The following is a 27721-nucleotide window of genomic DNA, read 5'->3' as shown; positions in this document are numbered from 1 at the left end:
AGCGTGCAGTTTGTTGCGAAGTGGGGGCCCCCGGCTCCGGCATTATAAAGAGCGCCACGAGTCGGCATTGTCAGGCGGCAGCACCGCGCGGGCGGGAGCTCGGTTGTGGGCCGTTGCGTCCTTGTGCGGTCGCGGCTCGGGAGAAGAAGACGCAGCTGAAAGAGCTCCGTCGCGTGACGGAGGGGAGGCATCAGCAGCGCGAGCTTGAGTGCAGCCGAGCCCGCGGCGCCTTCTCCGGAGGGTGGGGACGAGCGGGCCCCGCGGCGTCATCGGCGGCGAGGTGAGCGGCGGGCGGCGGGCGGCGGGCGGCGGGCGGCGGGCGGCGGGCGGCGGGCGGCGGGCGGGAGCCGCACCGGCCTGACGCGCTGTCGCCGCTGGTTGCAGGAGCCGCCGCGCTTCGGCCTAGGATGTCGGAAGCGGGCGAGGAGCAGCCCATGGAGACGACGGGCGCTACCGAGAACGGACACGAGGCCGCCCCCGAAGGCGAGTCGCCGGCCGGGGCTGGCGCGGGCGCCACGGCAGGGGCTGGCGGCGCGACCGTGGCGCCCCCGAGCGGGAATCAGAACGGTGCCGAGGGTGACCAGATCAACGCCAGCAAGAACGAGGAAGATGCGGGGTAGGTGCGGCCGCGGGCGGACGGGGGCGCCGCCTTTGTTCCGGGGCCGCCTTTTGTTGGCGCCACGCGGCGGGGGGAGGGGCGGCGGCCTAGCTCGGGTCGAGGCTGGGGCGGCCTACGGATCGTCCCCGCCGCACTCGCGGGCCGCGCCTGGCGCTGCCGCTCGCGCTGGAGTTTGCAGGAGTTTGTTGGGTCGACTTTGGCGCCGCCCCGGGGCCGCTCGCGCACTGCCAGGGCCGAAGCCGGTGCAGGGGCGGGCGGCCCGGAAGAGGGAAAGCGCACGGACCCGGGGCCCGGCGGCTGCTCCTTGGGCCGCCCCGGGGCTGCGCGGGCGGAGTTGGCGTGCGCCGTGCCCCGGACCATCCTCCTCCGCCTCTCCCGGGGGCGGAGTCATGTTCTAAACCCTGGGCGGGCTTGGCCCCCGGAAGCCTCGAGTTCCTTGAAATTAGTTCTCAGGAGGTGGTGAAGACGCTGGCCCTTTGATACATGGTTGTAGAACATATGAATTTCCAGGTGCGAGTGGTCAGGGCCCATACCCCTGGTGAGGTGGTCCTTTTTTTGCTTCTCACAGCCTGGGGCTGCAAAGCCTTGTTAACAAGCCTCTTTAGGGTCCTGGTTCGGTTGAATTTGGAGGGTAGTGGAGATTTAACATCCTTGAAACGTGCACCTTGCAGACTCTTAAGGGTGGCTGTAGACTTTGTGTGAGCTTTGCCGGGGCCAGTCCTTTCCAAAATCACAGCTTGCTTACAAGACTTGTTGCCATGTGTCTCACTCTACCATTTCAGAAAAATGTTCGTTGGTGGCCTGAGCTGGGATACCAGCAAAAAAGATTTAAAAGACTATTTTACTAAATTTGGAGAGGTGGTTGACTGTACAATAAAAATGGATCCCAACACTGGACGGTCAAGAGGGTTTGGGTTTATCCTGTTCAAAGATGCGGCCAGTGTGGAGAAGGTAAGCTGGGTACTGGATTTCAGCAGTCTCAGCGGAAACGATTTAAATTCTAAGAGGACACCTTTCCTACAGCATGACTAGTTTTGTGTGTTCTGCATGTGGTTGAGTGCTTTGGGCAAAAGCCAGAGGTTAGGTTCCAGTTTTTGAGGGGATAAAAATACAAGTTGCAAGTCAAGAGTATGTGCTGGAGTGGTTTGGAAAGATTATAGTTGACTGACATTCATTACCTTTTATATACCTATTCTGGGCACCGTGCTAAATATCTGGGAGGATTACAAGAGAGTCCAAAATTGCTATGATATAGACTTTTAGCCCCATTTTACAGGACAAAAAGCAAAACCCTAAGGCTCACAGAGATTGAAGTAGGAGGTCACAACTAGTAAGGATATGGAGCCAGGATTCCATCCCCTGCAGCCCATCTTAAGCCTATGCTGCGTCCCTGCTGCTTTGCTTCTGGAGATGGGCCTCACCTGGGATTGCATGGGAAGGAAGAGGGTACACAGCATGATCAAAGGCTTAAGGGTGAGGACTGGTTTCTAGTTGTCGAGGTAAACTAGCTGTACTTGAGGTTTGAAGAAAAGTGAGTTGGGAGGTTAAGCTGGGGTAGAATTTGGAGGTGATGAAACACATTTTTGTATCTGTGCTGGGGTCTTTATGGCTTAGACAGGCCTTGCCTGGTTCATGCTGCTGAGTCAGAGCCTGACCCCTTTATGTTGGAACAGGTTCTAGACCAGAAGGAGCACAGGTTGGATGGCCGTGTCATTGACCCTAAAAAGGCCATGGCTATGAAGAAGGACCCGGTGAAGAAAATCTTTGTCGGGGGTCTGAATCCTGAAGCCACTGAGGAAAAGATCAGGGAGTACTTCGGCGATTTTGGGGAGGTGAGTGTGGCCCTGGGAGTATCCCACTAGCCACCCTAAGACTGCCTTCTTTCTGGTCCTTGGTATCCTTGGCTGGCTAGACCCTCCCAGGCGGGCTTATTTTTCACTATCTTTTGCTTTCAATGGCGTCTTTTCTCCTGTGAGTTCCCTGTATGCCCTGGGGGTAGGGAGGTATTGGGCCTGAGTTTGCCTCTGCTTTTTGCAGATTGAGGCCATTGAACTTCCAATGGATCCTAAGTTGAACAAAAGACGAGGTTTTGTGTTTATCACCTTTAAAGAAGAAGAACCTGTAAAGAAGGTTCTGGAGAAAAAGTTTCATACTATCAGTGGAAGCAAGGTAAGGTGTCCCCAGCCCTGCTTGGTCTCCTGTGGTGCTGGAGAGCTGGCCCTTACGTGGTTGGCTTAGGGGTTGGGCTGCCTGCAAGAGCTCTCCAGGTTGGTTAGACCCTACTGTCTCTCTGAAGCATATGCTGCCATGATTGGGGCAGTGTTGCCATCCTTCAGAGACTTCCCAGGCTGGGAGGACTGCCAGTAAACAATACAGGATGTGAAGGAAGCAGAAGGTGGCCTCTGAATAGAGCAGGTTGGGTAGCCTCTTTGGTTCCTCGTTTAAAGCTAGAGGTGACAGTGTTCTAGATTCTTGAGTCCAGGGTGTGTATGAAGCCTGCAGTTAAGGTCTCAGAAGATCCCAGAACTTCTGCAACTCAATGATTTTCCTCTATGATGAAGTTTTTCTTGCTCCAGAGCCTTTCTACCTCCTACAACCAAATCTTTGTCCACTTCCATCTGCTTTGGGTACTCTTTTTTTTTTTTTTTTTTTGCTTTAAGACAGGGTCTTGCTTTGTTGCCCAGGCTGGGGTGTAGTAACACAATCATGGCTCTCTGCAGCCTTGGCCTCCTGGATGGAAGGGATCCTCCCATCGTAGTCTCTCTAGTAGCTGGGACCAGAAGCACGCACCACCAGGCCTGGCTCATACTTTTTTAAAGCCTGGTCTCACTATGTTGCCTGGGCTCAAACAATCCTCTGCCTTGGCCTTGTAAAGTGTTGGGATTATAGGCATGAACCATCTCACTTGGTCTTCTGGGCACTTCTTTAAATCAACCCTATACCCAGGCAAAAATCCTTTCAAAGAGGTGCCAGGGTCCTGACCACCTTAAATACAGGGTCAGTTTTACTTTCAAATGAGTGGAATCATGTGCAGAGAGGTGTAACTCCTGAACTCTGGTCAGGGAGAGGGTAGTTCAGAATTCAAGTTGGCAGTTAGGAGTTGAGGGTGCGGCCTGCAGTGGCAGGGAGTGGCAGGCTCTTGTTTCTGAGCAGACTTGGCAGCCAGATAAGGTGGTACAGGTGGAGCTCCTGGAAGTCTATCCTGTCTGGGAGTTTGGGAAGATTGGATTAGGATAGTCTTACATTTTCTGTAAAATGACAAGTCTGAGAGGCATTTGGGGGGGCATTGATTATTACTCCTGTAATAATCAGTGATAAAGAGGCCTTTTTCTCTGTGCCATAATGGGAAATGGGTGGGAAAAGCCTCTAAGGCAGGGTTTAAGTGAAACTATTGGGAGTGAGTCTTAGGAATAAGTATATTTAGTTGGTTGTATTCAGTGTTTTTAATTCAGTATGATAGATTATATCAGATTGCATTATTTAATTTGCCAATTAAAGTATGATTGGGGACACTAAAATGTACTATTTTTAATGGGGGTGTGTATCAGGATTTTCCTTAGAAATACACTGGTCTGGTCTAACTTACTGAAGCAGTAGCACTTGCAAGTACCCCACCCTACCCGAACCCACCCCCAGTGGACAAAAAGGAAATTGACTTGAGGGGATGCAGATGTCTGGCCTATCCCAACAGCAGACCAGTGGTTAGGAAGAGGGGGTGGGTAGCATTATGGCCTCAGGCAGGCCCCACCACCACCCTGAGCCTCTGAAAGCTGGCTTTATCTGTAAGAGGGAGATCAGGGTCACCTTCTCAATAGCGTGTATTTGAATGAGATGAGTTTCTTCTGTAAAGAGAAAAAGATATTAAAACCTCATTTTCTAAGGCCCCTCATTTGAGAAGTCTTATCTGATCTTCATGCCCAGTAGGACCAAGGTGTAGTTCTTGCTCCCAGCCTGTCCTGTGCTCCCCTGGGCTGCAATTGGCCCAGTTGCCTGCCTCCCTTAGACATGGAGTTGCCCTGGGGCTGTGGGAAAGGGTCTCAGCTGGAAGGCCCTTGGTTTTAGTTGGGATTCCATGAGCTTTAGCCCACAGGTGGCTTTCCACAGTAGTATATTTTGTTTCTTAAGCAAATGGACCTGATCTACCATCTGAATGGTCTTTGTGCAGTCAACGTCCTGAGCTTGTCCTGCTGGCCTGACCACTGTCCTCTTGGCATTTTAGTGTGAGATCAAGGTGGCCCAGCCTAAAGAAGTTTATCAGCAGCAGCAGTATGGCTCTGGGGGCCGTGGAAACCGCAACCGAGGGAACCGAGGCAGCGGAGGCGGTGGTGGAGGTGGAGGTGAGTGGAACCTGGATGAAGATGGGTCCTGTTTGTCTACCTACATGGAGCCTTCCATGCCTGTCTTGGGGCTCCCTTTGGTGCTGTGCAGTAGGGGTGGGCAGATTGTGTGAGGTGGGGAACGAGCAGGAATAGGAATGGCTCTGGGTGGGGGCTGTGTGCTTGAGGCTGTTGCTGCCTGCTGCTGCCCCTTGGAATGGCTTGGGTGCCCCGGGCAGAGAGCATTTGTGTTATACTCTGGGGAAGGGGACATAATGGATGTCTTGGCTCTGTGGATGTCCTGAGTCTGGTACATCTTTGAGCAGGTAGGCAGAAGGGTGGGTAGGGCAGAGCTGTGCCAGGCGTTTATCCCCTTCCATCCCAGGCCCCTCTGACTCCAAAGCCTGAACTGTATCTTTTTTAAAGGCTAAGCTGCCAAGGAGAGTGGGAGTGATCAGAGAGTGACTGAGTGAGTGAGCTGCCTTGTTTACCCCGAGTAAAGTTAGCATCCCGGTCTTTCATCCTTTGCTTGGGTCTCTTAGATGCAGGGTTGGGCCCAGGGCCCTGTACACCAGAATAGCAGCCCCTTGGCTTCTGCCTGAGTTGCCATAGTAACCTGCCACGCAAAGGGCAGGATTTCCTCCCTCCTAGCTCCTGCATATGCTAAATGGTCCACGGGCCCCTGTGCCCTGCTCCCCCCACAGGTCAGAGTCAGAGTTGGAATCAGGGCTACGGCAACTACTGGAACCAGGGCTACGGCTACCAGCAGGGCTACGGGCCTGGCTATGGCGGCTACGACTACTCGCCCTATGGCTATTACGGCTACGGCCCCGGCTACGACTACAGTAAGTAGGAGAGAGGGAGGTCCCATCCACTCACCGCCCCAAGGGGAGGCAGGACAGACAGTGCAGGAGCCACCAGCAGCAGGGGCTTTGGAGTCAGACAGGCCTGGCTCAGCCATGGGAGCTACTCGATTTTGAGCCTATAGACTTCCAGGCCTTAGTAAGGTGAGGAAGGCAATCTGTTGGCCCAGGGCTGGTAAGGAGCCTATGAAGATGCATATCAAGCGCCTGGCACAGGCAAATGCTCGTAAATAGTAGCTGCTATGGTTGTTCTCGTCCCTAGGTCAGGGTAGTACAAACTACGGCAAGAGCCAGCGACGTGGTGGCCATCAGAATAACTACAAGCCATACTGAGGCGGCAGCAGGAGCGACCAACTGACTGCACACATGCTTTGTTTGGATATGGAGTGAACACAATTATGTACCAAATTTAACTTGACAAACTTTCTATGGCCTGTCCCATGTGCATCTTATTTAAAATTTCCCCCATGGAAATCACTCTCCTGTTTACTATTTCCAGAGCTCTAGCTGTTTAGGCAGGGTGTGGTGTCTGAGAGGCCAGAGTGGCATTATGGGCTGATTTTTATTACCAGGTCCCCCAGAACCAGATGGGAGGCTCTGCTTCCTGCTGCTGCTCTGCAGCCTGGACCTGTGGACCCTGGTTGTAAAGAGCAAATTATATCTTATTAGGAAACCAGTGTCACCTTTTTTTCACCTTTTAATTTTATATTATTTGTGTCATACATTTCCTGTAATGGAAGTGTTAATTTTACTGTACTTTTTGGTACCTTTTGGGAATCTAATGTATTGTAAGGTATTTTACACGTGTCCTGATTTTGCCACAACCTGGATATTAAAGCTATCCAAGCTTTTGAAATAAAAATTTAAAAATCCCCAAGCCTGGGTGAGTGTGGGATATGCTGTGTGAGACCTCTTGCTCAGGGTGGGGGGTGTGCCAGGTGCCCTGGACTTGGGGCTTCCTCCCCACAGCAGACTCTTCCCAATTGCAGGCCCAGTTGTTGGCATGTCCATTTTAAGGACTGCCCTCCCTTTAAAGAAAGGAGTAAGAGGCTTAGGGGAGTGAGGATGGGGCAGTGAGGCCTCACATCCCCAGCAGGCATGCCCCCTCCTGGGACACCTTGGAACACCAACCTTCTTGGCTGATGAATGAAAATGGGATTTTTTTTTTTTTTTTTTTTTTTGGGATGGAATCTTGCTCTTGCCTGGATGGAGTGCAGTGACACATTCTCGGCTCATTGCAACCTCCACTGCCCGGGTTCAAGCTGAGACTACAGGCACGTGCCACCACACCCAGCTAATTTTTTTGTATTTAGTGGAGACGGGGTTTCACCATGTTGGCCAGGATGGTCTCCATCTTCTGACTTGGTGATCCTCTCATCTTGGCCTCCCAAAATGCTGGGATTACAGGTGTGAGTCAACATGCCCAGCCGAAAATGCAGTTCTTTACACAGTAGGCCAGTGTCAGAGTCAGCTGAATTGGGGCACAACAGTGCCCCCTCCTGGCTGGTACAGAAAAGCCTGCTCTAGCAGGATTTGTTTATTGGCTGGATGGGAGCCCAACTCCAGGTCAGGTATTTGGGGCATAAGACTAGGTGGTTACAAGAGGTACAAGCAGGTTGGGCTTCCACGTGGATACAGCCCCATAGGTTTCAAGGGAGGAAACAGCTATTCCTGCCATCAAGTGCAAGTTAAGTGTTGGAGATTTTCCAGTGTTGAAACTAACCTTTGGGAAGGAGCGTCAATCAGAACAAAAATGTCTTTTATAAAGGCACAGCTTCCTGAGGCTGCTCACTGCTGATGGTAAGGAACTTGCTTGGCATCTCCAACAGCAAGAAACAGGGCCCACTCACCTGGAGTGTACACTTAGGCAGAGCAGGCTGGCTTAGGGCTGGAGCCTCAGCGTCTCACAACTTCTCACCTTCTCTTCCATGTCTGAAAAAGACCGCAAAGCCACTCCAACTTACTCACTTTTCTCTGAAGACCCCCTGTTAGTTAAGTGTCAAACTGGAAGTTCAGAGATTAGGCCCCCTGGCTATCCACACCCATGTCTTACTCCCCAAAGGAGTAAGCAATTTCAGCAATTTCCTGAAAAGCACAAAGCCAGCATTAAGTTCTAGACTTCTAGGCTCTGCCTAGGATCCCTAAGCCAATTCTGTGGCCAGCCTTTGTGCCCCACAAACACATGGCCTTCTGCATCAGACACACTTCCAATTGTGTCTAGCAGGGATGGGCCTCTCCCAGCTTCTGGGAATTAAACACACCAATGGGTAGCAGTAATCATCTAGAGGTAGAGGGGCACAGGTTGCTTCTCTACTGTGAGATGTACCTTTGCCTATTTGGGGTCTCACTGAGCTGAAAATGGCAATGCAGCCAGGAGATTTCCTTGTAAACGGATTTAGTGGGGACCCTGGGTTGACACTGACCATCCTAGGTGATGGGGAATGTGGGGTAGAATATTCATTTTGCATTCAGTCAGCCCTCAGTGGTGCAAATCTTGTATCAGCCACCCAGCAGTCTCATGTGACCTGGCTCATGGACAGAATGAAACTCCTTGCCATTGCTACACCCTAGGCTGGCAGTAAAACGGGGTCTCACCTCCCACTGTAGTTCTTACAGCCAGTTTCTCAGGCCAGCCTTGTTTTGTCCTGCATCCATCTGTTGCCTGCTTAGGCAGGCTGGGTGGTGGTTCAGCTCCCATCTACCCACATCCCTGGGAGCTCTGAGGCACAGGCAAGGAATAGTAGCAGCTTGGGCCATGAAGGCCCCCTCTCTGCTTGTTGCTCCCTGCACTGTCCAGAGGACATGTGCCTTTGCTCTTGGACTCTTGTCCTCTCCCTGTTCCATGCTAGGATGCTCTAGCTGCTGGGTTCAAGCTCACCAGTCAGGATGGCATCCAGCTTTGCCACCACATGCTGTGCATTGTCCAGGCTGAAGCACATTGGGGGCTTAAACTTCAGGATGTTCCTCCCAGGGCCATCAGTGCTCAGCAAAATGTAGTTCTCCTTCAGCCTGTGAGGACAGGACACCCCTTTACATGGCCTTCAAGGCCTTCCTCAGCCTGGCCAGGGCCTCATATCCAGTGCTTCAGCCACACTGCCTTTGGAGCCTTTCATGGCACAGTTCCTGCCAAGACACCATACTGGTCACCTCTGCCAAAGTCCTGTGCATCTGGCCCACAGAAGCTCCTGCTTGGAGTGTATCACACCTGGCCCTGAGCATGCTGCCCCCAGAACAGGCGCCTTGCCTCACCTAACCTTGGAGCCCCAGTCTAAGCCAAGAATGAATGGCCACAGGGAAACATCAGACTGCAACAATTCTCTGGTTTTGTGTGTGGTTTACGTGATGGATATTGTTTCCTTATATAGAGAATGTCCAACAGTGCAGTTGGTATAATGAGCCCCATGTGCTGCTCACTAGCTTCAGGAATCTTCTGCCCTGTCTTCTGGGTTATCTTAGAATTCCAGTTTAAAATTTCCAATTATTTTTAGGAAGATGGCTTTATCTTATTTGTAGCTACCAATCACTTTTAGTCCACAGCCTAACCTCATCTCTGAGATGAGGGGTCTGCATGATTGCGTTTATATTCTTTGATCCTTGTTACCATTCTTTTTGTAAACCTTGTTATTTTTTGCCTTGGCAGGGGGTGGGGAGTCTGCCTTCTGGCTTCATTTTCATATCCCAGTCTTTTTGGCATTGACCAAGGCCATGCCAGAAAGAACAGGCTTGGACTTTGGAGTTAATATGGCCCTGGGGCCAGATCTAGCTCTTGCCATCTAGCAGGGTGATTGCAGGTGACTCACCCATTTTCTCACTGAACTGGAAAAGCACCCCCAGGGTATTGTGAGATGAAAGGGTGGGTTTCCTTCCATGCCACCCGACCATTCTGAATCCCCAGGCTCCTGGGAAGTGGGTAGGGGTAAACTGGGGATGTGACAGAAGGCAGGCCAAGCTCAAATACAGAACAGGGTAATTTACATCAATACCGTGCATGTCTCACAGTTAGAATAAGGACACATCAGATACCAGAACTAAGTGGTGGGGGAGAGGGGAGGGGGTAGGCCTGGGAAATGGAGATAAAAGGGAGGCATGATTAAACTAAAAGGGGAAAAAGTCCTGGGGCCTTGGGATCCAAGTGAAAGCAAACCGGGGCAGTGGGGCCGGTGGAGTCTGAGTTCTCAGACACCCCTGACCCAGCTTGGTAGCAGGAGTCTTGTCCATCCCAACCACCTGTTGCGTGGCATAGGAACCCAGAGTCTGGTGCTGCCACAGCTCCCTGGTATGATTGGAGAAGCTGCTTCCCTTCTCCAGCCCTCAGCCTGTGGGAGGTGGCATTAGGGGTTCCTGGGTTTGAGCACCATGCTAACTTGGGCATTCTAGGCAGAGGTGCTGCTCTGAGCTGGGAATGGCCTGTGTCTCATCTGCGGCCTTTGCGGTCAGTCATTGGGTACAGAACTGGTAATGCCATTTACCTCTGTCCTCAGCTGATAGGATCAGCCCTCTTTCAGTTAAGTCTGGCCCAGAGTGCCCAGGAACGAGGGTACAGATGAAGAGGCTCCTTTCCACTCGGGGCCCCTGGCCCTGCAAAGAGGCACCTGGAATGTCTGCTACTCCAGGAAACAACTTGTTTGAAGAAGAAAATACCTTGATACCAAATAGGCAGCCTCTTCGGTTGCTGGTGTCCTTGTGGCCTCATCTTTGATCAGATCCACGCCAATGAAGAGCCCAACACCCCTGGAGGGGACGGTGACATCTCAGGAGACCAGGCCTGAGGGGCCAGGGTGCTCACCTTACCCTCTGCTTGGGCTCCTACCTGTGCCTCCTGGGGAGGCTGAGCACAGGAGGCACCCTCAGAAGGTGGTGAGAACAGTTTGAGGAAGTAACTGGACTTGGAGGGATCTTTGGTATGGAAAGAGGAGAGAGGCTCGGGCGTAGCTAGGTACAGTACAGAAAGTTCATGTACTGGCTTTCTTGTACCCAGGAGTGCTGTTTTGGGCAATGGCACCTCTCAGTGTCTCAGTTCCTCATGAGAGTGGACATAACCCCACCATCCCAGGTGGTTAGGAGGTGAAGGAAATGGTACCACACTGGGCCCTGGCAGGTGGGTGGTGACTGCTACCCCCAGAGCCTCACCTGACGTCCCCGATGATGGGATGTTTGATTTTTTGTTGCCCGAGGAGCTCCATCAGGAAGCTGCCCACACTGCTGGCGTGAGCCTGGAGCTGCTCCTTCTCCAAGACATTCAGGACAGCCAGTCCCACAGCGCAGGACACTGGGCTGCCCCCAAACTGAGCCAGGGACAAAGAACATGTCAGATGCCTGGCAGAGTGGGCCATGCCCCAAAAAGAATGAGGCAGAACTCCCACATGTGTTCCAAGGGCAGTGGCAAGAGCACAAACCCCTCAGGGCACACAGTTCTCAGCAGTAGTAAATGCTGGGGGCCTCCATGGGCTGTCCTGCCTTTCCAGGAGCAACCCAGGTCAGGTACCACTGAAGTACAGTAGGAGCCCCCAGATGATATATAGAATCAGAGGAGAGGGTGTCCTATTTGTTCCCACAGAGCTAGTTTTTACCAAGAGAGGCTTTAAGGCCCCATCTCAAGGACTGGCCCAGACCCACAGCACTAGACTGGTTCTCACTTCCTCTCCTTCAAGGAAGCTCAGTGCAGCATGCCAAGGCCCACCCAGAAAAAGCCACTGTGGTGTGAGTTCACAGCTCTGCTGGCTGAACCCAGGGCAGATTTTAGGATGCACACAAGACACAAGCTGGCTGCCTGGGAGTCACATCTTGCCTGCCAACTCATTTTGTTTAGCTTATGTAGCATTAAAAGTTAAGAATTGGGTGCTAACAGACTTAACACATACAGATCTGTATTTCTGACTTAACCCTGGCTCATCTGGCTGTGCCAGGCCTAGCATGGGCAGTTCCCTTCAGGCATCTGGAGGGCTTTGGCTCCTTTTCCTCCCACCCTGTCTTTGTTCTGCACGTATGAGAATGGAGACCTGTTTTTTAGAGGATCAGGAGGACAGTGTCTCCTGCAGACCATGCTTTTTGTTTTAAATTAAATCTTTTAAAACATCAGCTTTGTTGAGGTATAATTTACATAAACTGTTTAAAGTATAAAGTTCAATGTGAGGTGACGAATGAACATACCTGTGTAACAACGTTTTCATCACTTCCTTGTGTACCCATCCCCCTACTACTGGCCCCAGGCAACCACTAATCTGCTTTCTGTCACTGTGAGGTGGCTACAGGGGGCTTTGAAAAGCTCTGACATATTCCTGGGAATCTAGATGGCTATTCATACACATAGGGATGTGCTCATGCCCAGTGCTGTGTGCATGCTCAGGAGAGAGAGGAAAAGCCCTAAGCTCTCACCACCGAATACCTTGAGGGTCTACGGAATGAGGAAGTAAAGTCTAAGACAGTTACAAGCTCTTGGCCGAGTGACTTCTAAGTCTAGGTAATTAGGAGATCTAATGTTTAGAGGACCATCAAGCTATCAGAGACTACAGTGGTCACAGATGACAAAAAATACAGCTTTACAGAATTAGTTTAGAAAAGGCACTAAAGAAAAAGCAACAACCATGAGGAGGGAGGAGTATGATTTCCACAGTTGCCACATTATATTACTTAAAATGTCCACCTTTTAACAAAATTCTGAAACATGCAAAGAAAGAAGCATAGCTCAGACATGGGAGAAAATAAAGCAATCAATGCACACTGTCCCCAAGGAAGCTGACACTGTCCTTATTGGACAAAGACATTAAATCAGATGTTACAAATATGTTGGCTGGGTGCAGTGACTTATGCCTGTAATCTCAGCACTTTGGGAGGCCAAGGTGGGCGGGTTGCCTAAGCTGAGGAGTTGGAGACCAGCCTGGGCAGCATGGTGAAACCCCATCTCTACAAAAAAGCCAGGCGTGGTGGCACATGACTGTACTCCCAACTGCTTGGGGGCTGAGGTGGATCACTTGAGCTCGAGAGGTTGAGGTTGCAGTGAGCCAAGATTGCATCACTGCACTCCAGTGTGGGTGACAGCAAGACCCTGTCTCCAAACAAGCAGACAAAACAAAAACAAAAATGAAATATGTTAAAAAGAATGAAAGGAAACTGTACCTAAATAATTAAAAGCAAAGCATGAAAATGATGTCTCACCAAAACAGAGTCTAATAAGACAAATTTTAATTAATTTTCAGACAGAAAATCTGAAGTTGATAAGCACAATAAATGAAGAATTCACTAGAGAGACTTAACAGTTAATTATTATTTTTGAGACAGTCTTACTGTCACCCAGGATGGAATGCACTGCAATCTTGGCTCACTGTAACCCACCTCCCAGGTTCAGGCGATTGTTCTTCAGCCTCCCAAGTAGCTGGGACTGTAGGTGCATGCCACCATGCCTAGCTAATTTTAAAATTAGAGATAGGGTTTTGCCATGTTGGCCAAGCTGGTCTTGAACTAACCTCAAGTCATCCACCCACCTCAGCCTCCCAAAGTGCTTGGAGATTACAGGCATGAGCCACTGTGCCAGGCAACAGATTTAAGCTGGCAGATGAAAGAATCACTGAAAAAGAAAATGTCAACTGAGATTGTCCACTGAAGACCGGAAAGAAAAAGGAATGAAGGAAAAGTCTTACAGACCTGAGGACACAAGCATAGCAACATATGCAAATGGGTGTCCCAGAAGGAGAGGAGGAAGACAAAGGGACAAAGCACATAATGAAAACTTGAACCCCATATAACTTGCAGTAAATTGAATGTTTGTGTCCCCCCAAATTCATACGTTGAAATCCTAACCTCCAATGTGATGGTATTGTGAGGTAGGGCCTTTAGGTTATTGGGTCACAAGAATAGTCTTCATCAATGGGATTATGGTTTTATAGAAGGGATCCCAGAGAGCTCTCACCCTTTCAACTGTATGAGGGTACAGCAAGAAGTTGGCTGTTTGCAACTTGGAAGAAGAGGACTTTCACCAGAACCCAACCATGCTAGCACCCTGATCTTAGATGTGCAGCCTTCAGAACAGTGAGAAATAAATCTGTTGTTTATAACCCACCCAGTCGATGGTATTTTGTTATAGCATCTTGAATTCACTAAAACATAACTTTTAAAGAAATTAAAGCAGCAGTTAAATATTTTCCCACAAAACACAAGGTCCAGATGGCTTTATAGATGAATTTTTACCTTCAAAGGACAGGTCATCCCAATTTTATATAAAAGGAAAAGAAGAAATGTTTCCCAGCTCATTCTGTAATGCCAGGAGGACGCAGGTATCAAAACCCAAGATACAAGAAAAAAAATGTGAGCCAACATTTTACTCCTGAAAATAGAGGCCAAATTCATAAAGAAACAATGCAATAATATATAAAAATGATAATACCCCATACCCAAGTTTGATTTTTCCCAGGTCTGCAAAGATTAATCTTAGAAAAGCCATAAACATAATTCACCATGTTAACAAAAGAGAAAAAATATTACTTTACTACATGCATAAAAAGGACAGGATAAAATTCAATTCCTATTCATAGTTAAGTAATAGAAGAAAATTTTCTTAATGTGATAGCATACAGCAAAATCTAGGCTGGGCACGGTGGCTGCCACCTGTAATCCCAGCATTTTGGGAGGCTGTGGCAGGTGGATCACAAAGTGAGGAGTTGAAGACCTGCGTGGCCAATATGGTAAAGCCCCATCTCTACTAAAAATACAAAAATTAGCTGGGTGTGGTGGCACACACCTATAATCCCAGCTACTTGGGAGGCCTAGACAGGAGAATCATTTGAACCCAGGAGGCAGAGGTTGCAGTGAGCTGAGATGGGGCCATTGTACTCCAGCCTCGGTGACAGAATGAGACTCTTATCTCAAAACCCCAAAAACAAAAGTTAGCTGGGTGTGGTGGAGCCAGCTCTTTGGGAGACTGAGGCAGGGGAATCACTTGAACCCAGGAGGCAGAGCTTGCAGTGAACCAAAATTGCACCACTGCACTCCATCCTGGATGACAGAGCAAGACTCCGTCTCAAGGAAAAAAAAAAAAAAAAAAGGCAGATGTGGTGGCTCATGCCTGAGGTGGGCAAATCACGAGGTTAGGAGTTTGAAACCAGGCTTGCTGACATGGTGAAACCCCGTCTCTACTAAAACAAAAAAATAACCAGGGGTGCCAGGTGTGGTGTCGGGTGCCTGTAATCCCAGCTATTTGGGAGGCTGAGGCAGGAGAATCACTTGAATCTGGGAAGCAGAGGTTGCAGTGAGCTGAGATCATGCCATTGCACTCCAGCTTAAGCAACAGAGTGAGACTGTGTCTCAAAAAAGAAAAAAAAAAAAACCAGGTCTCATCAAACTGATCTAAAAGATCAAGCAATTCCCCTATCAGAATCCCAGCAGAGTTTTTCATAAACTGTTTAAAGGTAACTCTAAAATTTTAATGAAAGAGAAAAAGGACAGGAATAGTCACAGGTGAAAAGGGACTTTTTCTACAAGATAGCAGAACCTATTATAAATGTAGAACCTATTATGAGCTCTAGTAATAATGTGGTACATGAACAGTAATCTGACCAAAATGACCAAAAAAGTATGAGTCCTGAAACAAATCTTTCATGTGTGAACTTTGGTTACATAACAGAAGTGGCATGTAAGATTAGTGGAGAACAAAGGGAGCAGAAAAAGATTTGAAAAAAGGAACACACTGTGGTATCACATGCACAAAGGATGTAATTGGATTCCTGATTCACATCGTGTACAAAAATCAACTCCATGGGATTAGGGATCTATATATAAGTCAAAACAAAATGTTAAAAGACTTAAGAGGAAACATAAATGAATATATTTTATAACTTGGAGTAGGGAGAGATATCTTTTAACAATACATGAAAAACACTGTCTATGAAAGAAAATGATAGTTGACAGTGTTAAAATTTAAAACTTTATCATAAATATGTAAAGGGAGTGAAAACAGGTTGTGAACTAGATGAACATATTCACAAATACACAACTGACAAGGATTAGCATCAAGAATATATAGGTATGTATATGTTGGTATATACAAACAAACACATAAACAGACACATATACAAACAGACACAATACTCCCATAAATACAATTGAAAAGCACAAGTAATCAAAAAATGGGCAAAAGACACAAACAGGCATTTCATTGAAGAGGAAATAAGTGGCCAAAAACGTGAAGAGATAATTCATGTAATCTGAAATCAGGAAATGGCATATCAAGGCCACACAAGCTACTGTTTTACACTCCACTTGACTGACAAAATTTAAAAGGCACTGAAGAAGCTATAGGCTGGATGCCGTGGCTCATGCCTGTAATCCCAGCATTTTGGGAGATGGAGGTGGGCTGATCACTTGAGCTCAGGAGTTTGAGACCAGCCAGGGCAACATGGTGAAACCCCATCCGTACCAAAAATACAAAAAGTTAGCTGGGCGTGGTGGCATGCATCTGTGGTCCCAGCTACCTGGGAGGCTGAAGTGGGAGGATCACAAGCTCTGGAAATAAAGGCTGCAGTGAGCTGAGATTGTGCCACTGCACTCTAGCCTGGATGACAGAGTGAGACCCCATCTCAAAAAAAAAAAAAATACACACACACACACAAAATGGGTGGGGTGTTAACTCGTGAACTACTTTAGAAAACAAATGTCATCTTTTAAAATTAAGGGTGAACACATACCATATGAGCCAGCAATTCCACCCTCAGGTACAGTCCTAAGAAAAACTCTTGCCTCATGTACAGCAGAGACTTAGAAAAATTGTTTAAAGCAACACTGTTCATAATTGCAAAATAAAAAAAAAAAAGGAACAACCTCAAAGCACATCAATAGGAATGGATGAGTGGCGGTGGCTCAGGCCTGTAATCCCAGCACTTTGGGAGGCCGAGGCAGGTGGATCACAAGGTTAAGAGATTGAGACCATCCTGATCAACATAGTGAAACCCTGTCTCTACTAAAAATACAAAAAATTAGCTGGGCATGGTGGTGTATGCCTATCATCCCAGCTACTCAGGAGGCTGAGGCAGGAGAATTGCCTGAACCCGGGAGGCAGAGGTTGCAGTGAGCTGAGATCGCGCCATTGCACTCCAGCCTGGGTAACGAGTGAAACTGAGTCTCAAAAAAAAAAAAAAGGAATGGATGAGTGAACTGTGGTACACTTACACAAAAGATTATAAAATGGTCAAAGCAAAGGAATTTCAGTGACAGGCAATAGGGAGGATGCTTAGTGATGTTAGTCGAAAAAAGAATCCCCACAGTATATACAGCATGACAGACATGATAAAGTCAAAAAACAACTAAATAATGAATATGGGATTCAGAGTGATGGTTACCATGGTTATTCAGACTGATGGGTGGAGGAGGCAATAAGAAGGGATTGGGGGAACATCTGGAGACATGCAGGATATTGTCAAGGTCCTAGCTTTTATTAGGGATGATGGCTTCCCAGGTGCTTAGAACATTAATAAAGGTTAACTGAATAACTAGAAGAGGGCTATGCACAGACAGATGTTGAGAGTCTTCCATAAACCAAGGATTCTAATTACACTTGAGGGTCAAATAAATAAAAGTAAAGATGCTGCTCCACTGAGCTTTTGTTCCTCTTATACAACACACTTGATTTTCTGCTCAGCCTTCCAGACTCGGCTCTAGTCTTGCCTTCTATATAAAGCCTCTACTGCTTGTCCCACAGCTCTTCACCCACCTCTCATCTGGGATGGCCTTTGTGCTCCCACAGCCCCGTGAACACACCACTTCCACTGTTGTCCTCGCTATCACGACCATGAGTCTGTAAGCCTGTCTTTCCCTGACAGTGAGCTTGTCTGAGGCTCTATGTGTCACGTGGACACGGAGTGGTGGTTTTTGGCTGAATGCACCAGCCAAAGTGTCACTTCCCTCACCCCCAAGGACCTTCTTTGCCTTATCTTGCCAAATCCTGACATGTTTCAGTCCCCAATTTGAACTGGTTTTTTGAGGAACTCACAGTGAGTTCTCAACCCTCTGTCCCTGCTCCCCCTCCTATGGGCCTCCTCCTCTCCTCCTTGGACCCAGTCTCCCTCCCTCCAATTCCTTCTCCACACTGAGCATCAGAGATCTTTTCAAAGGATATTCTCTCCAGGACTAAAACCCTCCTGCGGTCCTCACTGTCTTCAGGATCAGTACAGACTCCTCAGCTCTTTCCTATAAGGCTCCTGCTGCCTGCCGTCATCTCATCTGCTCTGCAACTGCTGCCTCAGGGCCACTGAATATGCCATGTGTCAGCTTCACTCAGGGAAAGCTCTTGACCCTGTACCCCAAAGACAGGGAGCTACTGCAATGTGAACTCTGCTCCCAGATCATGTATTACCCAAGTAGACCACAATCCTCAATGCCTCTTAACCAGCTCAAGTTCCAGCACCTGACACAGGGCCTGGCACAGAGTGGGTGGCTTCTACTGGAAGGGAGACAGGGACTCATTTCTTTTTTTATATATTTTATAAGACATAGTCCCTTGAGACAGCTTTTGGATTGACATTAATTTTAAAAGATGTTTTATGTTTTCTTACCTGACCTGGCTATGATCTCCTTAAGGACAGTATCTTGGAAATGTGTGCTGGGCACAGTGTTAGCCCTGTAGCCTTTGCTGACTAAGGACAGGCTGATCACCAGGGGCCTATCAGAACTCATGTTGCTCCCTTGCTTTAGAGCTGTCACTCACCGTGTTGAAGTACTCGACGCCGGTGGCTTCAAATGCTCTTGCCACAGGTTGGGTTGTGGCCACACAGGCAACAGGGTGGCCATTGCCAATGGACTTGCCCATGGTGACGATGTCAGGGACGAAGTCTTTTCCTTGCAGCTGGAAGGCCCAGAAGTGCTTGCCTACTCGGCCAAAGCCAACCTGGATCTCATCTGCAACAAAGACCCCTCCGGCCCTGTGGATGTGCCTGTGGCAGAGGACAGATGACTGATGTGGGGGCTGTGGTTGAGAGGGATAAGACCAGGAGTCAGGAGGTCTCGGGGCTTTGCATCCTGGTGCTGCCAGCAATAAGGTGGGGGCCTTGGGCAAATGGCTGGCCTTCTCTGGCCATTATTTGTTTAAGGGCTTTGTCTCAAACTTCCGGCAGTCAGGCCAGGCTGAAGTTGGGATTTGGACCAGAGGTTGGAAAACCCCATTAGAGCCCTGGTCTCCCTAGGGCAGACCCCGCCCACCTACTCACTCTGCCACTTGTGAGAAGTAGCCGGCGGGGGGTATGATCTGCCCTCCCACACTGGGCAGAGACTCAGCGAAGAAGGCTGCAATCTGTAAAGAAATGGCCATTGGAAACATGACCATGGAAGTGTGCAGTGACTGGCTCATCGTGCCCTGCTAGTGCTGGCTCAGTCTAAGAAGGACAAGTCACTGCCACTGCTGCACCCCTACTTTGGACTCCACGGCACATCTGAAGGTTTGTGACTCAGTTTTCTCTCAGGCCTCCCAACAAGCTCTTACCACCTAGATGCCTCCAGGCTCCTAGTACTTGGCATGCCCCAAACTAAATGCACTGATTTCTCCCCCATAAGCCTGTTCCTTCCCTGTCCCCCTCCCTCAGCCCATCACTCAGCACTGCCCAAGGATTCTATCTCAGCCTCCTCTCTAAAACTATTCCTTGCCCTCTGCGTGGACATGCTTGTCTCCTGCATATCTGCCTGTTTCTTTCTTGGACTCCTGCGAATGCCTTCTTTTCTTTTTTTTTTTTTTTTTGAGACATGGTCTTGCTCTGTTGCCAGGCTGGAGTGTAGTGGCACGATCTCAGCTCACTGCAATCTCTGCCTCCTGGGTTCAAATGACTCCCCTGCCTCAGACTCCCAAGTAGCTGGGACTACAGGTGTGCACCACTATGCCCGGCTAATTTTTTTGTATTTTAGTAGAGACAGGGTTTCACCAGGTTGGCCAGGATGGTCTCGATCTCCTGACCTCGTGATCCACCCGCCTCGGCCTCCCAAAGTGCTGGGATTCCAGGTGTGAGCCACCGTGCCCGGCCCTGCAGATGCCTTCTTACTGGATGCCTCTTCCAGTCCATTCTCCACATGGCCACCAGGGTGATGGATACCTCAACCCAGAGAGCTGAGCATGTCATTGTTGTTTAAAACCCCTCAGTAACCCCTTCTGCATATGGCAGTGACTTCCTAACTGTATTCTGCCTTACAGGTGGGAGGGCAGGGCCAATGGGATGGGATACTGGTCCCCCACACCTGTCGCAATCAGAGCAATCTGCTTTTTTAGGTTTTATAGAAGGGGTTGCAGAGCCCCTGAAACACATAGGCAAGGCTTCCCTGGTTGATTTCTGCTAACATTTCTGGCCCCACAGGCTGCCTTTCTTTGCCATACCTCCTGTGTCTGGCTCTGTCACTCCTTCAGTGAAGCCTTCAGAGAGTCCTCACCTGTCACCAACAGTCCTCCCTCTGCTGTCACCGTGGGTAACACACCTACACTCTATCTCCACTATACTGCCCCTATCAGGCTTCCCCACCGCTCATTTGGGGCCTAAATCATGGTCACCTGACCTCAAGCTGCCCCATTCAAATCTATCCTGCCCTGGAGTCAGAGAGCAGCCCCAGCCCCATGATCTTACTGCTCTCCCACTTAAGACTCTTCGGTGGTTCTCTGGGGCCTCCAGGGCAGAACTCCAGCTGCTCAGCATAGTTCTGGTGCCCTCTGGCATGTGGACCTGCCTGCCTCTCCAGGCTCAGCTCCCGACCTATTCTGCCTGGCCACACATTCACACAGTTCCTTAGCCACCTGTTAGGATGCCATTCCTCTGTTACTCCCCAGCCTGGAGAGTCTGACCCTTACAGTATCAGGAAGCACCTCCTCCAAGGACCTCCCTCGATATACCCCGAGGCCTGCTCAGGGTCTGGCTGCCTATCACGCCCATACACTAAGACTCTCTGCTGAGCCTGAATTGCCCCTACCCAGATTTCTAGAGGGCAGGGCCTCGTTTGGTTTTTCTCTCTGGGTTCCCAGGATCTAGCACAGGGGTGGTGACAACAATGGAGGTGACATTCATTGTTTACTGGGTTGGACAGGTATGAACATGGTTACCTTCCTGCCCTTCTCTTGTGCACTGCTGACCACACGTTTCACCTCGTTGGCATAGGCCACAGCTGGGTTGGGGTGGTCCTTCTGGTAGGGGCCCCGGTAGGTGTCTGGGAGAGGTGCCTGTGGGGAGTGACAGCGCCATGTTATCTGGGCTTGGGGGCAGGCACCGACCTGTTGTTGAGTTGGGTAGTGCATACCACGTGGACCCACTCCTTCTGGCCATCCAGGTTTCGGAACTTGTAGGGACTGATGTCAATCAGGGAGCTCAGGTGGCCGTGATATGCACTGGGGAGGAGAAGGGAGGGTAGGCTCAGGCCCAGGCAGTACCTACTCCCTGGCCCATCTGACCATGGTCTCCCCACCCCTGAAGACCCACAGGGGAGGCCAACATTCCTGACACAGCCCCCAAGTCCTTGGGCTGGGAAAGAGCACAGACTTTGGAGTCAGCAGCACTTCTTGGAAGACTGCCGCCTGGCTATGTGACAGTGGCTCATCATTTAACCTCTCTGGGTTGTTTTCTCTCCTGTGAAATGGGGTGGGAGTTCTTTCTGGTTTATAATGAATCTTAAATGTGTTGATGCTCTCAGCTTGGGCCTTGCGCACATTACATACTCAATTCACAGGAGCTACTCAATTCACAGGAGTTTGAAAGTGTAAAATGAGCCGGGTGTGGTGGCTCACGCCTATAATCCCAGCACTTTGGGAGGCCGAGAGAAACTCTGTAGAACCACCGCCTGGTCCTCTGCCTGCCATGCTTGCCTTCAGTAGCCCAGGCCCCTCGTCCTCCCTGCCTAAGGCACACAGAGTCAGTCTCACAGATCCCCAAGAGGCCTGTAGGCCAGGCTTCTGGAAACGATAGGGCGGCGAATTGCACTTACTGATCTAATACCACCACATCCTGGTGTCCCGTGTAGTGGCGAGCCAGCCTCAGGGCCAGGTCATTGGCTTCTGACCTATGACCAAAAAGGTGGGCATGACTCAGACAGTGCTCCAGAGGCTTCCCACAGAGAAATGCTGAGGGCAGGAGGACTCTTCCAGCAGCAAGAAGATTCTCAGGACGTCAACGAGTCAGTCACTTGCTTATTTGTTTGGTATATATCAAATGCCTCCAGTGTGCTAGAAGCTGGGGTCAAAAAGAGCAGGTAAGATAGACACAGCCTTGGCCCTCCTGGAATTTATATTCTCGTATGTGTCATGAAAGCTGTTTGGAAAAAACTTAAACCATTGTTTTTCCTCTGCTTTCACACTTTAACAATCAACACAGAAGACTTCTGTTACTCCAAAAAATATGTAAGGATTTCTCCCCACCAGCAGGCCAAGCAATCACTTCTGCAGTGGATACCGGCTGGGTGTCCTCCAATTCAATTCCAACACTATCTACCTGGAGACAGCATCAGAACCCACAGCATGAGGGCTCAATGTCCAAGACTGCCTCACAGGCCCCTGGGCACCAGTAGCAAGTCTGGGCCTCTGGAACATCTTTTTTCTTTTTGTAGAGAGGAGGGGTCTCACTATGTTACCCAGACTGGGGGCTCAAGCATTCCTCCCACCTCAGCCTCAAGATGCTGGAATTATAGGCATGAGCAACTGTGCCAGCCACCTTTGGAACTTCTGACTTGCTGGCTTCCAGTTGAGGTTCCCACAATTCCTTCTTTAGGTTCAATTAATTTGCTGGAGTGGCTCACAGAGCGTAGGGAAATACATTTACTGGTTTATTATAAAGGATATTACAGAAGATACAGATGAAGAAATGCACAGGGTGGGGCAGGAAGGAAGGGCATGGAGCTTCCTGTGCCCTCCCTGGGTATGCCACTCTTCAGGACACTCTATGTGTTCATCTATCTGGAAGCTCTCTGAATCCAGTCCCCTTGGTTTTTATGGAAGCTTCATGACGGCAGCATTCCTTCCACCAGGATATGGGGTGGGACCCTCTCTGGAATGAGTCTTATGATCCATCATCAGAAAGGTAGGGAAGATTAGAGTCCTGCCTTGGGCAGGTGAAAAGAAGGCAGGAGAAGGTTAGAGTGATTGTCTCCTGAGGCCTAACACACCTGATGTTATAACAAAAGAGTGTGACAAGGGCTGTGGGAGTTATGAGCCAGGAACTGTGAACAAAAACGAATATATGTGTATGTATATATACATGTGTGTCTGTGTATATATGTATATATATATATACACAGACACACACACACACACACACACACACACACACACACCCCACACACATATGCTACCACAAAAGCCAAAAAAGTAAAAGCGATCATTTTGCTAGGTGCTACGATGGATGCCCTGGGAGAGAGAACCAGGGGGGGCATGTTACGGGTTGAACTACACCCCCTCCCCAAATTTATGTGTTGAACCCCTATACCCGGTACTTCAGAACGGCCCATATGTGAATGGATATGGAGATAAGAGAGGTGATTATGTTAAAATGAGGCTGTCAGGGGGCCTCTAATCCAATCTAACCAGTGTCCTTATATGGGGAAATCTGGACACACAAAGAGACACTACAGACACTTGCAGACGAAGACTAACCAGGGTCAAAGGGAGGAGGCAGCCATTTCTGAGCCAAGGAGAGAGGCCTTAGAAGAAACCAACCCTGCCAGCATCTTGATCTTGGACTTCCAGCCTCCAGGACTGTGAGAAGAGAAATGTCTCTTGTTTAAGATGCTCAGTCTTGGTATTTTTTATGGTAGCCAGAGCAGACCAATACAGAGCGTCAGAGGAAGCTTTTATGGGGAGGTTAACTCCTGCACTGGGTCCTGAGGGAGAAGTTTCCAGGCAGACAGAAGAGCATCCACCAAGGCCTTGTGAAGGAAAATAACTGTGCTCAGGGAACCAGGAGAAGATGAGGGAGGCCAAGGCCTAAGGAGGGCAGAGCAGGAGAGGAAGTGGGGAGATATGCAGGGGCCACATGCACAGGGCTGGGAAGGAGCCTGGGTGTTCTTCTTAGTGCCATGTGAAGCCACTGAAGAGTTTTAAGGAGAAATTGGACATGAGTCAGCTTTCATTTTAGGAGGTGGCCTCTGGCTACACCCAGCCACTATGAGACTTCTGACTGGCAGTGGCAGCACCCTTCCTTCCTCCTCTTTTAGTCAGCTCTTAGCTTAACATCTTCCTCCTCTCCTAGTCAGCTCTTAACATCACTTCCTCAGGGAAGGTTTCCCTGTACCCCCAGAACAAGTCAGGTCCCTCACTATTTCTAGGCCTCAGGATACCCTGTATACATCCTCCAGAGCCCTCCTTGTAATTCTGTATTCCTTTGCAGAATCACTTGATGTTTTTGTTTCTTATTGAGCAACCTATAGGCAGGGATTTTGGCTGTATCCATAAGGCAGAAATAAGGGAACATACTACCTCACTAAGCCCCAGCAATGATCCTAGAAAGGAGATAGCATCCTTCAGTAAGAAACAAGGAAACTGGATCCAACAGAAAAAGCAACAGGGCCTACAGCTGGGAATCCCAGAAGCCTGGTGCAATGAGGGCTGTCTCTCCCCGAGTCCATGCTCGGTCAGCTACACAACGCTGGGCCCATGTGAGCGACTCTCTTCGTTATCATCTCACCCTCTTGCCAGGCGTTGGCTGCAGTCCACTTACCCAGAATTCAGGAAATAGAACACACAGAGTTGCTCCGGCAGGGTCTCTGACAGCCTCTGCGCATAGTCCACGATGTTGTCATGCAGGTACCGGCTGTTGGTGTTGAGCACCTGGTTCTGTTCATGTGCTGCTTGGACCACGAGAGGGTGGCAGTGCCCAACTGGAAGAGTGCCACCTTCATCACCCAGCTGACTCCGCTCAGTGAGTCCCTCCCGGCCTCCCCCAGCCCCAAGCTATAAACCCAGACAGAAGAGACGCAGTTCCAGAGGGACAGGTAGAAAGAGAGGAGTCTAAAGGCAGAACAGGGTGAGAAATGCTGGTTCTGGAAAGGCAGATCAGGAGTTATTGAGATTCTGGTAGAAGGAAAAGGTTCTTCAGCAGAAGAACCCTATCTAGAAAGTCCATGTCTTTTTTTTTTTTTTTTTTTTTTTTTTTGAGACAGGTCTTATTCTGTCACCCAGGCCAGAGTGCAGTGATGTGGTCATGGTACTCACTGCAGCCTCAAACTCCTGGGCTCAAGTGATCATCCCACCTCAGCCTCCTGAGTAGGTGGGACTACAGACACCAGCCACCATGCCTGGCTAATTTTTAGGTGTTTTTTTTAGAGACAGGGTCTCCTTATGTTGCCCAGGCTGGAAGGCCTTTTGAGGCTTGCTTGACAAAGGTGGGGTTGGGGGGGTGACTGTCAACTGGTTTCACTTCACCAGCCAATGGGGGTTGGCGGTAATCTTGATTGCCCAAGGCCAAGGATAATAGTGAATATGTACTCAGAGCTCATCATGTGCCAGGCATATTCAGAGCAAGCTCCATAAATTAACACACTTAATTCTCCAAACACCTTAACATGGATACCTAGGATATCCATGTTGCAGATAGGGTCACAGAGAACTAAGTAAGTTGCCTGAGATCACAAAGTTAGTAGGGGACAGGGAATTGAGCCCAAGCAGTCTAAGACTAGAGTCTCTGCTTTTTTCTTTTTTAATTGAGACAGAGTCCCTGGGCTGGAGTGCAATGGCATGATCTCAGTTTACTGTAACCTTTGCCTCCCTGAGAAGCGATTCTTCTGCCTCAGCCTCCTGAGTAGCTGGGATTACAGGCACCCACCACCATGCCCAGCTAATTTTCTGTATTTTTAGTGGAGATGGGGTTTCACCATGTTGGCCAGGCTTGTCTCATGACCTCCTGACCTCGTGAATATGAACTCGTCATCAGTCCCAAGTGGAACTAGACCCACAGACCTAGATCTCTGACTCCTGCCTGATTTAGCACAGCTCCAGCTTGCAGCATTCCACAGCTATATTGCAAAGATTGAGCCTCCTCTGCATACTGTTAGTGCCTTAATTCAACCCGTTTTCCACACCTCTCTGCAATCTCGAGTCACCCTGGGACCAAGTTCACAGCCTTGGCTTTCTCTCCTGCCCTGCCAGCCTGAGGTATGATACTGACCGTGAGCCACATTGTTGATGCAATCGATGTATTCTGCCCCCTGTTCATCGTACATGTACTGCCCTTGGGCCCGGACAATCTTAACAGGATCCTCGGGAAAAAAGAGTCTGCAGGAAGAGCTGTGGGGACAGGCAAGTAGTGGACAGCCATGTCTGAAGAGCTAAAGGGAGATCTACTCATCACAGGCTCCTGCCCACCCCTTCCCAGTTCTGGGAAGAACATGAAAGCCTGAAGGGCAAGGTGCTGCTTCCCTGCCTGGTCTCCCCACTTTACAGGTGGTTGCAAAGAAGGAAGCAGATGGGGAAACAAGTTGCTGAAACTTAGAATTGTTTCTTAAAGCGTTTTAAGACTCTGTGGCCTCCTTGCTCATTTCTGCATGTGGCCACGTCAGTCCATCCTGAGAATAGGTGGTTGACCAAGGCCCACGGGGGCTCTGTAAGGCCGCGTGTCCTCAATGGGATGGGGCAGGGCACCAACATTAGGTGGTTGGCTCTCAGCCCTAACCGCTCCTTACCAGCCACGTGGTCCCCCTGGCTGGGTGGCAGCCCTGAACTCCAATGGAAGCCTGCCTCACCCACCGTCCCACCGAGGGACCCCCTCACAAGTCAAGTGTGGGCCTTCTCTAAGGCTGCCTGTTAACCAACTCCCCCGACTCTCCCCTCGTCTGCCCTTTCAGCGCCCCACCCCCCAGGTCGCTCTCGAGCCAGGCCCAGGTGCTGCTGACAGGCCCCGCTGGATGAGGTCTTCCCAGGGGCCAGGGTGAAAGTCTTCTCGGGGCAAAGGCCGAACGAGGCTGCCACAGCCGAGACAGCGGTGTGGGCGGGGCCGGCTCCTAAACTGGGCGGCCTGGAGACGGCGCTGTGGGGGAGGCGGCCGCGGAGACCACCTGCACGGACAGCCCAGCGCCGCGACCAGCTTCCCGGCCCTGCGAAGCTCCAGCCGGGCCGAGACTGGGGCGGGGCGGGTTGTGGAGCTGCGACCTCCTTCCCCGAAGCGCGTGCGTCGGGCGTGCGTGCGTGGGGCGTGCGCGTGCCTCCCCGCGCAGCCCCGCGCCGCCCACCCCCTGCCCGGGTACCTGATGAGCTGCCGCCTCAGCGCCAGGGTGTCGGCCTTCGCTCGCCGGTCTGCGGCCATGGCGTGGGGCTGTCAGTAGATGCCGAGACGCCGTGCGGAGACGTCGCCGCGCGGGCTGGGCCTCCAAGGCCCCGCCCCGCCTGGGTCGGGATTTGGGGCTCGGGTTCGCACTCGGGCCCTGCCCCCAAGCGCCCGCGTTATGGCGGTTCATTTCTTCGCTTGCCGACCGGGCCTGGCAGCCTTCCGGCCCCGGGGTCGTGCATTGGCAGTCGCGCCCGGGAGCTCGAGCACTGCCCCGGCTCTGGTTCCGGGACGCGCTGCGGGCCTCACCCCGCAGGCCCCTGCGGCTTCCCTCCCGGGAAAGAGTCCGGGACGACCCCGCTCCTGCTCCCGGCGCCCGGGTGAGGGTCACAGCTGCCGCAGGCCTTGCTCAGGCCGGACTCAGTCTTTGAGTCGTCTTCCGCGTGCATAAAATGGGACGAACTCTTGAGACCGAAGTGCCAGTGCTTGACTGGTACCTCACCTGGTACACAACAGTGGCCTCAGGGTGGGAGAAGCAGGGCCTAGGTCTTCCCAGCCCCATGAAGGGGCAGCAGGAAGGGCAGACGGAGAGCCCAGGGTCCCTTCTGGGGCTGAACAAGATCACCGTGGGCTTGACCTTAGGGCACCATGGTTCCTGTTAGAATCCAGGCAGGAGGAACACGAGCTATGTATCTAAGGCCAAGAGAATCATGCAGTGTTTTAGCAAGA

General features: G+C 50.4%; 2 protein-coding genes across 8 annotated transcripts; one reads left to right on the top strand and one right to left on the bottom strand.

Moving 5' to 3' along the window:
- The first annotated feature begins 72 nt into the window (after nt 1-72).
- On the top strand, nt 73-13853 carry HNRNPAB (heterogeneous nuclear ribonucleoprotein A/B). Of its 3 annotated transcripts, XM_035290703.3 has the most exons (8): nt 73-280; nt 385-616; nt 1402-1570; nt 2293-2451; nt 2657-2788; nt 4839-4956; nt 5640-5780; nt 6061-6675. In XM_035290703.3, exons 2-8 carry the CDS (start codon nt 408-410, stop codon nt 6129-6131), a joined length of 999 nt encoding a protein of 332 aa, XP_035146594.1. In that variant the 5' UTR covers nt 73-280; nt 385-407; the 3' UTR covers nt 6132-6675. The 3 variants fall into 3 exon arrangements, with proteins under 3 accessions (XP_035146594.1, XP_078220827.1, XP_035146595.1); XM_078364701.1 differs by lacking the exons at nt 5640-5780; nt 6061-6675 and adding an exon at nt 13285-13853; XM_035290704.3 differs by lacking the exon at nt 5640-5780.
- Nucleotides 4047-27063, bottom strand: PHYKPL (5-phosphohydroxy-L-lysine phospho-lyase). Of its 5 annotated transcripts, none has more exons than XM_002806608.7 (13): nt 26973-27063; nt 25898-26016; nt 24452-24611; nt 21729-21803; nt 21048-21135; nt 20854-20970; nt 18989-19071; nt 18490-18715; nt 10929-11083; nt 10440-10529; nt 8677-8807; nt 7649-7730; nt 4047-4461 (listed from the first exon to the last, which is right to left on the bottom strand). In XM_002806608.7, exons 1-12 carry the CDS (start codon nt 27029-27031, stop codon nt 7681-7683), a joined length of 1353 nt encoding a protein of 450 aa, XP_002806654.1. In that variant the 5' UTR covers nt 27032-27063; the 3' UTR covers nt 4047-4461; nt 7649-7680. The 5 variants fall into 5 exon arrangements, 3 of the variants coding, with proteins under 3 accessions (XP_002806654.1, XP_035146591.1, XP_078220826.1); XM_035290700.3 differs by lacking the exon at nt 26973-27063 and adding an exon at nt 26582-26849; XR_013532026.1 differs by lacking the exon at nt 8677-8807.
- Between the last annotated feature and the right edge of the window lie 658 nt (nt 27064-27721).

Source organism: Callithrix jacchus, chromosome 2 (assembly GCF_049354715.1).
Source record: "Callithrix jacchus isolate 240 chromosome 2, calJac240_pri, whole genome shotgun sequence".
In the NCBI taxonomy this organism is placed as follows: Eukaryota; Metazoa; Chordata; class Mammalia; order Primates; family Cebidae; genus Callithrix; species Callithrix jacchus.
The sequence above is the reverse complement of the archived record's forward strand: the minus strand, read 5'-3'. Positions and strand labels throughout refer to the sequence as shown.

Bases quoted from the DNA above. Each gene is read 5' to 3' on its own strand.
- HNRNPAB (XM_035290703.3), top strand. From the start codon at position 408: ATGTCGGAAGCGGGCGAGGAGCAGCCCATGGAGACGACGGGCGCTACC. The intron at 2,789-4,838 runs GTAAGGTGTCCC...TTGGCATTTTAG, and splicing joins ATACTATCAGTGGAAGCAAG to TGTGAGATCAAGGTGGCCCA. The intron at 4,957-5,639 runs GTGAGTGGAACC...CTCCCCCCACAG, and splicing joins AGGCGGTGGTGGAGGTGGAG to GTCAGAGTCAGAGTTGGAAT.
- PHYKPL (XM_002806608.7), bottom strand. From the start codon at position 27,031: ATGGCCGCAGACCGGCGAGCGAAGGCCGACACCCTGGCGCTGAGGCGG. The intron at 24,612-25,897 runs GTCAGTATCATA...GCACTCTTCCAG, and splicing joins CATCAACAATGTGGCTCACG to TTGGGCACTGCCACCCTCTC. The intron at 19,072-20,853 runs GTAACCATGTTC...ATTTCTTTACAG, and splicing joins CACAAGAGAAGGGCAGGAAG to ATTGCAGCCTTCTTCGCTGA.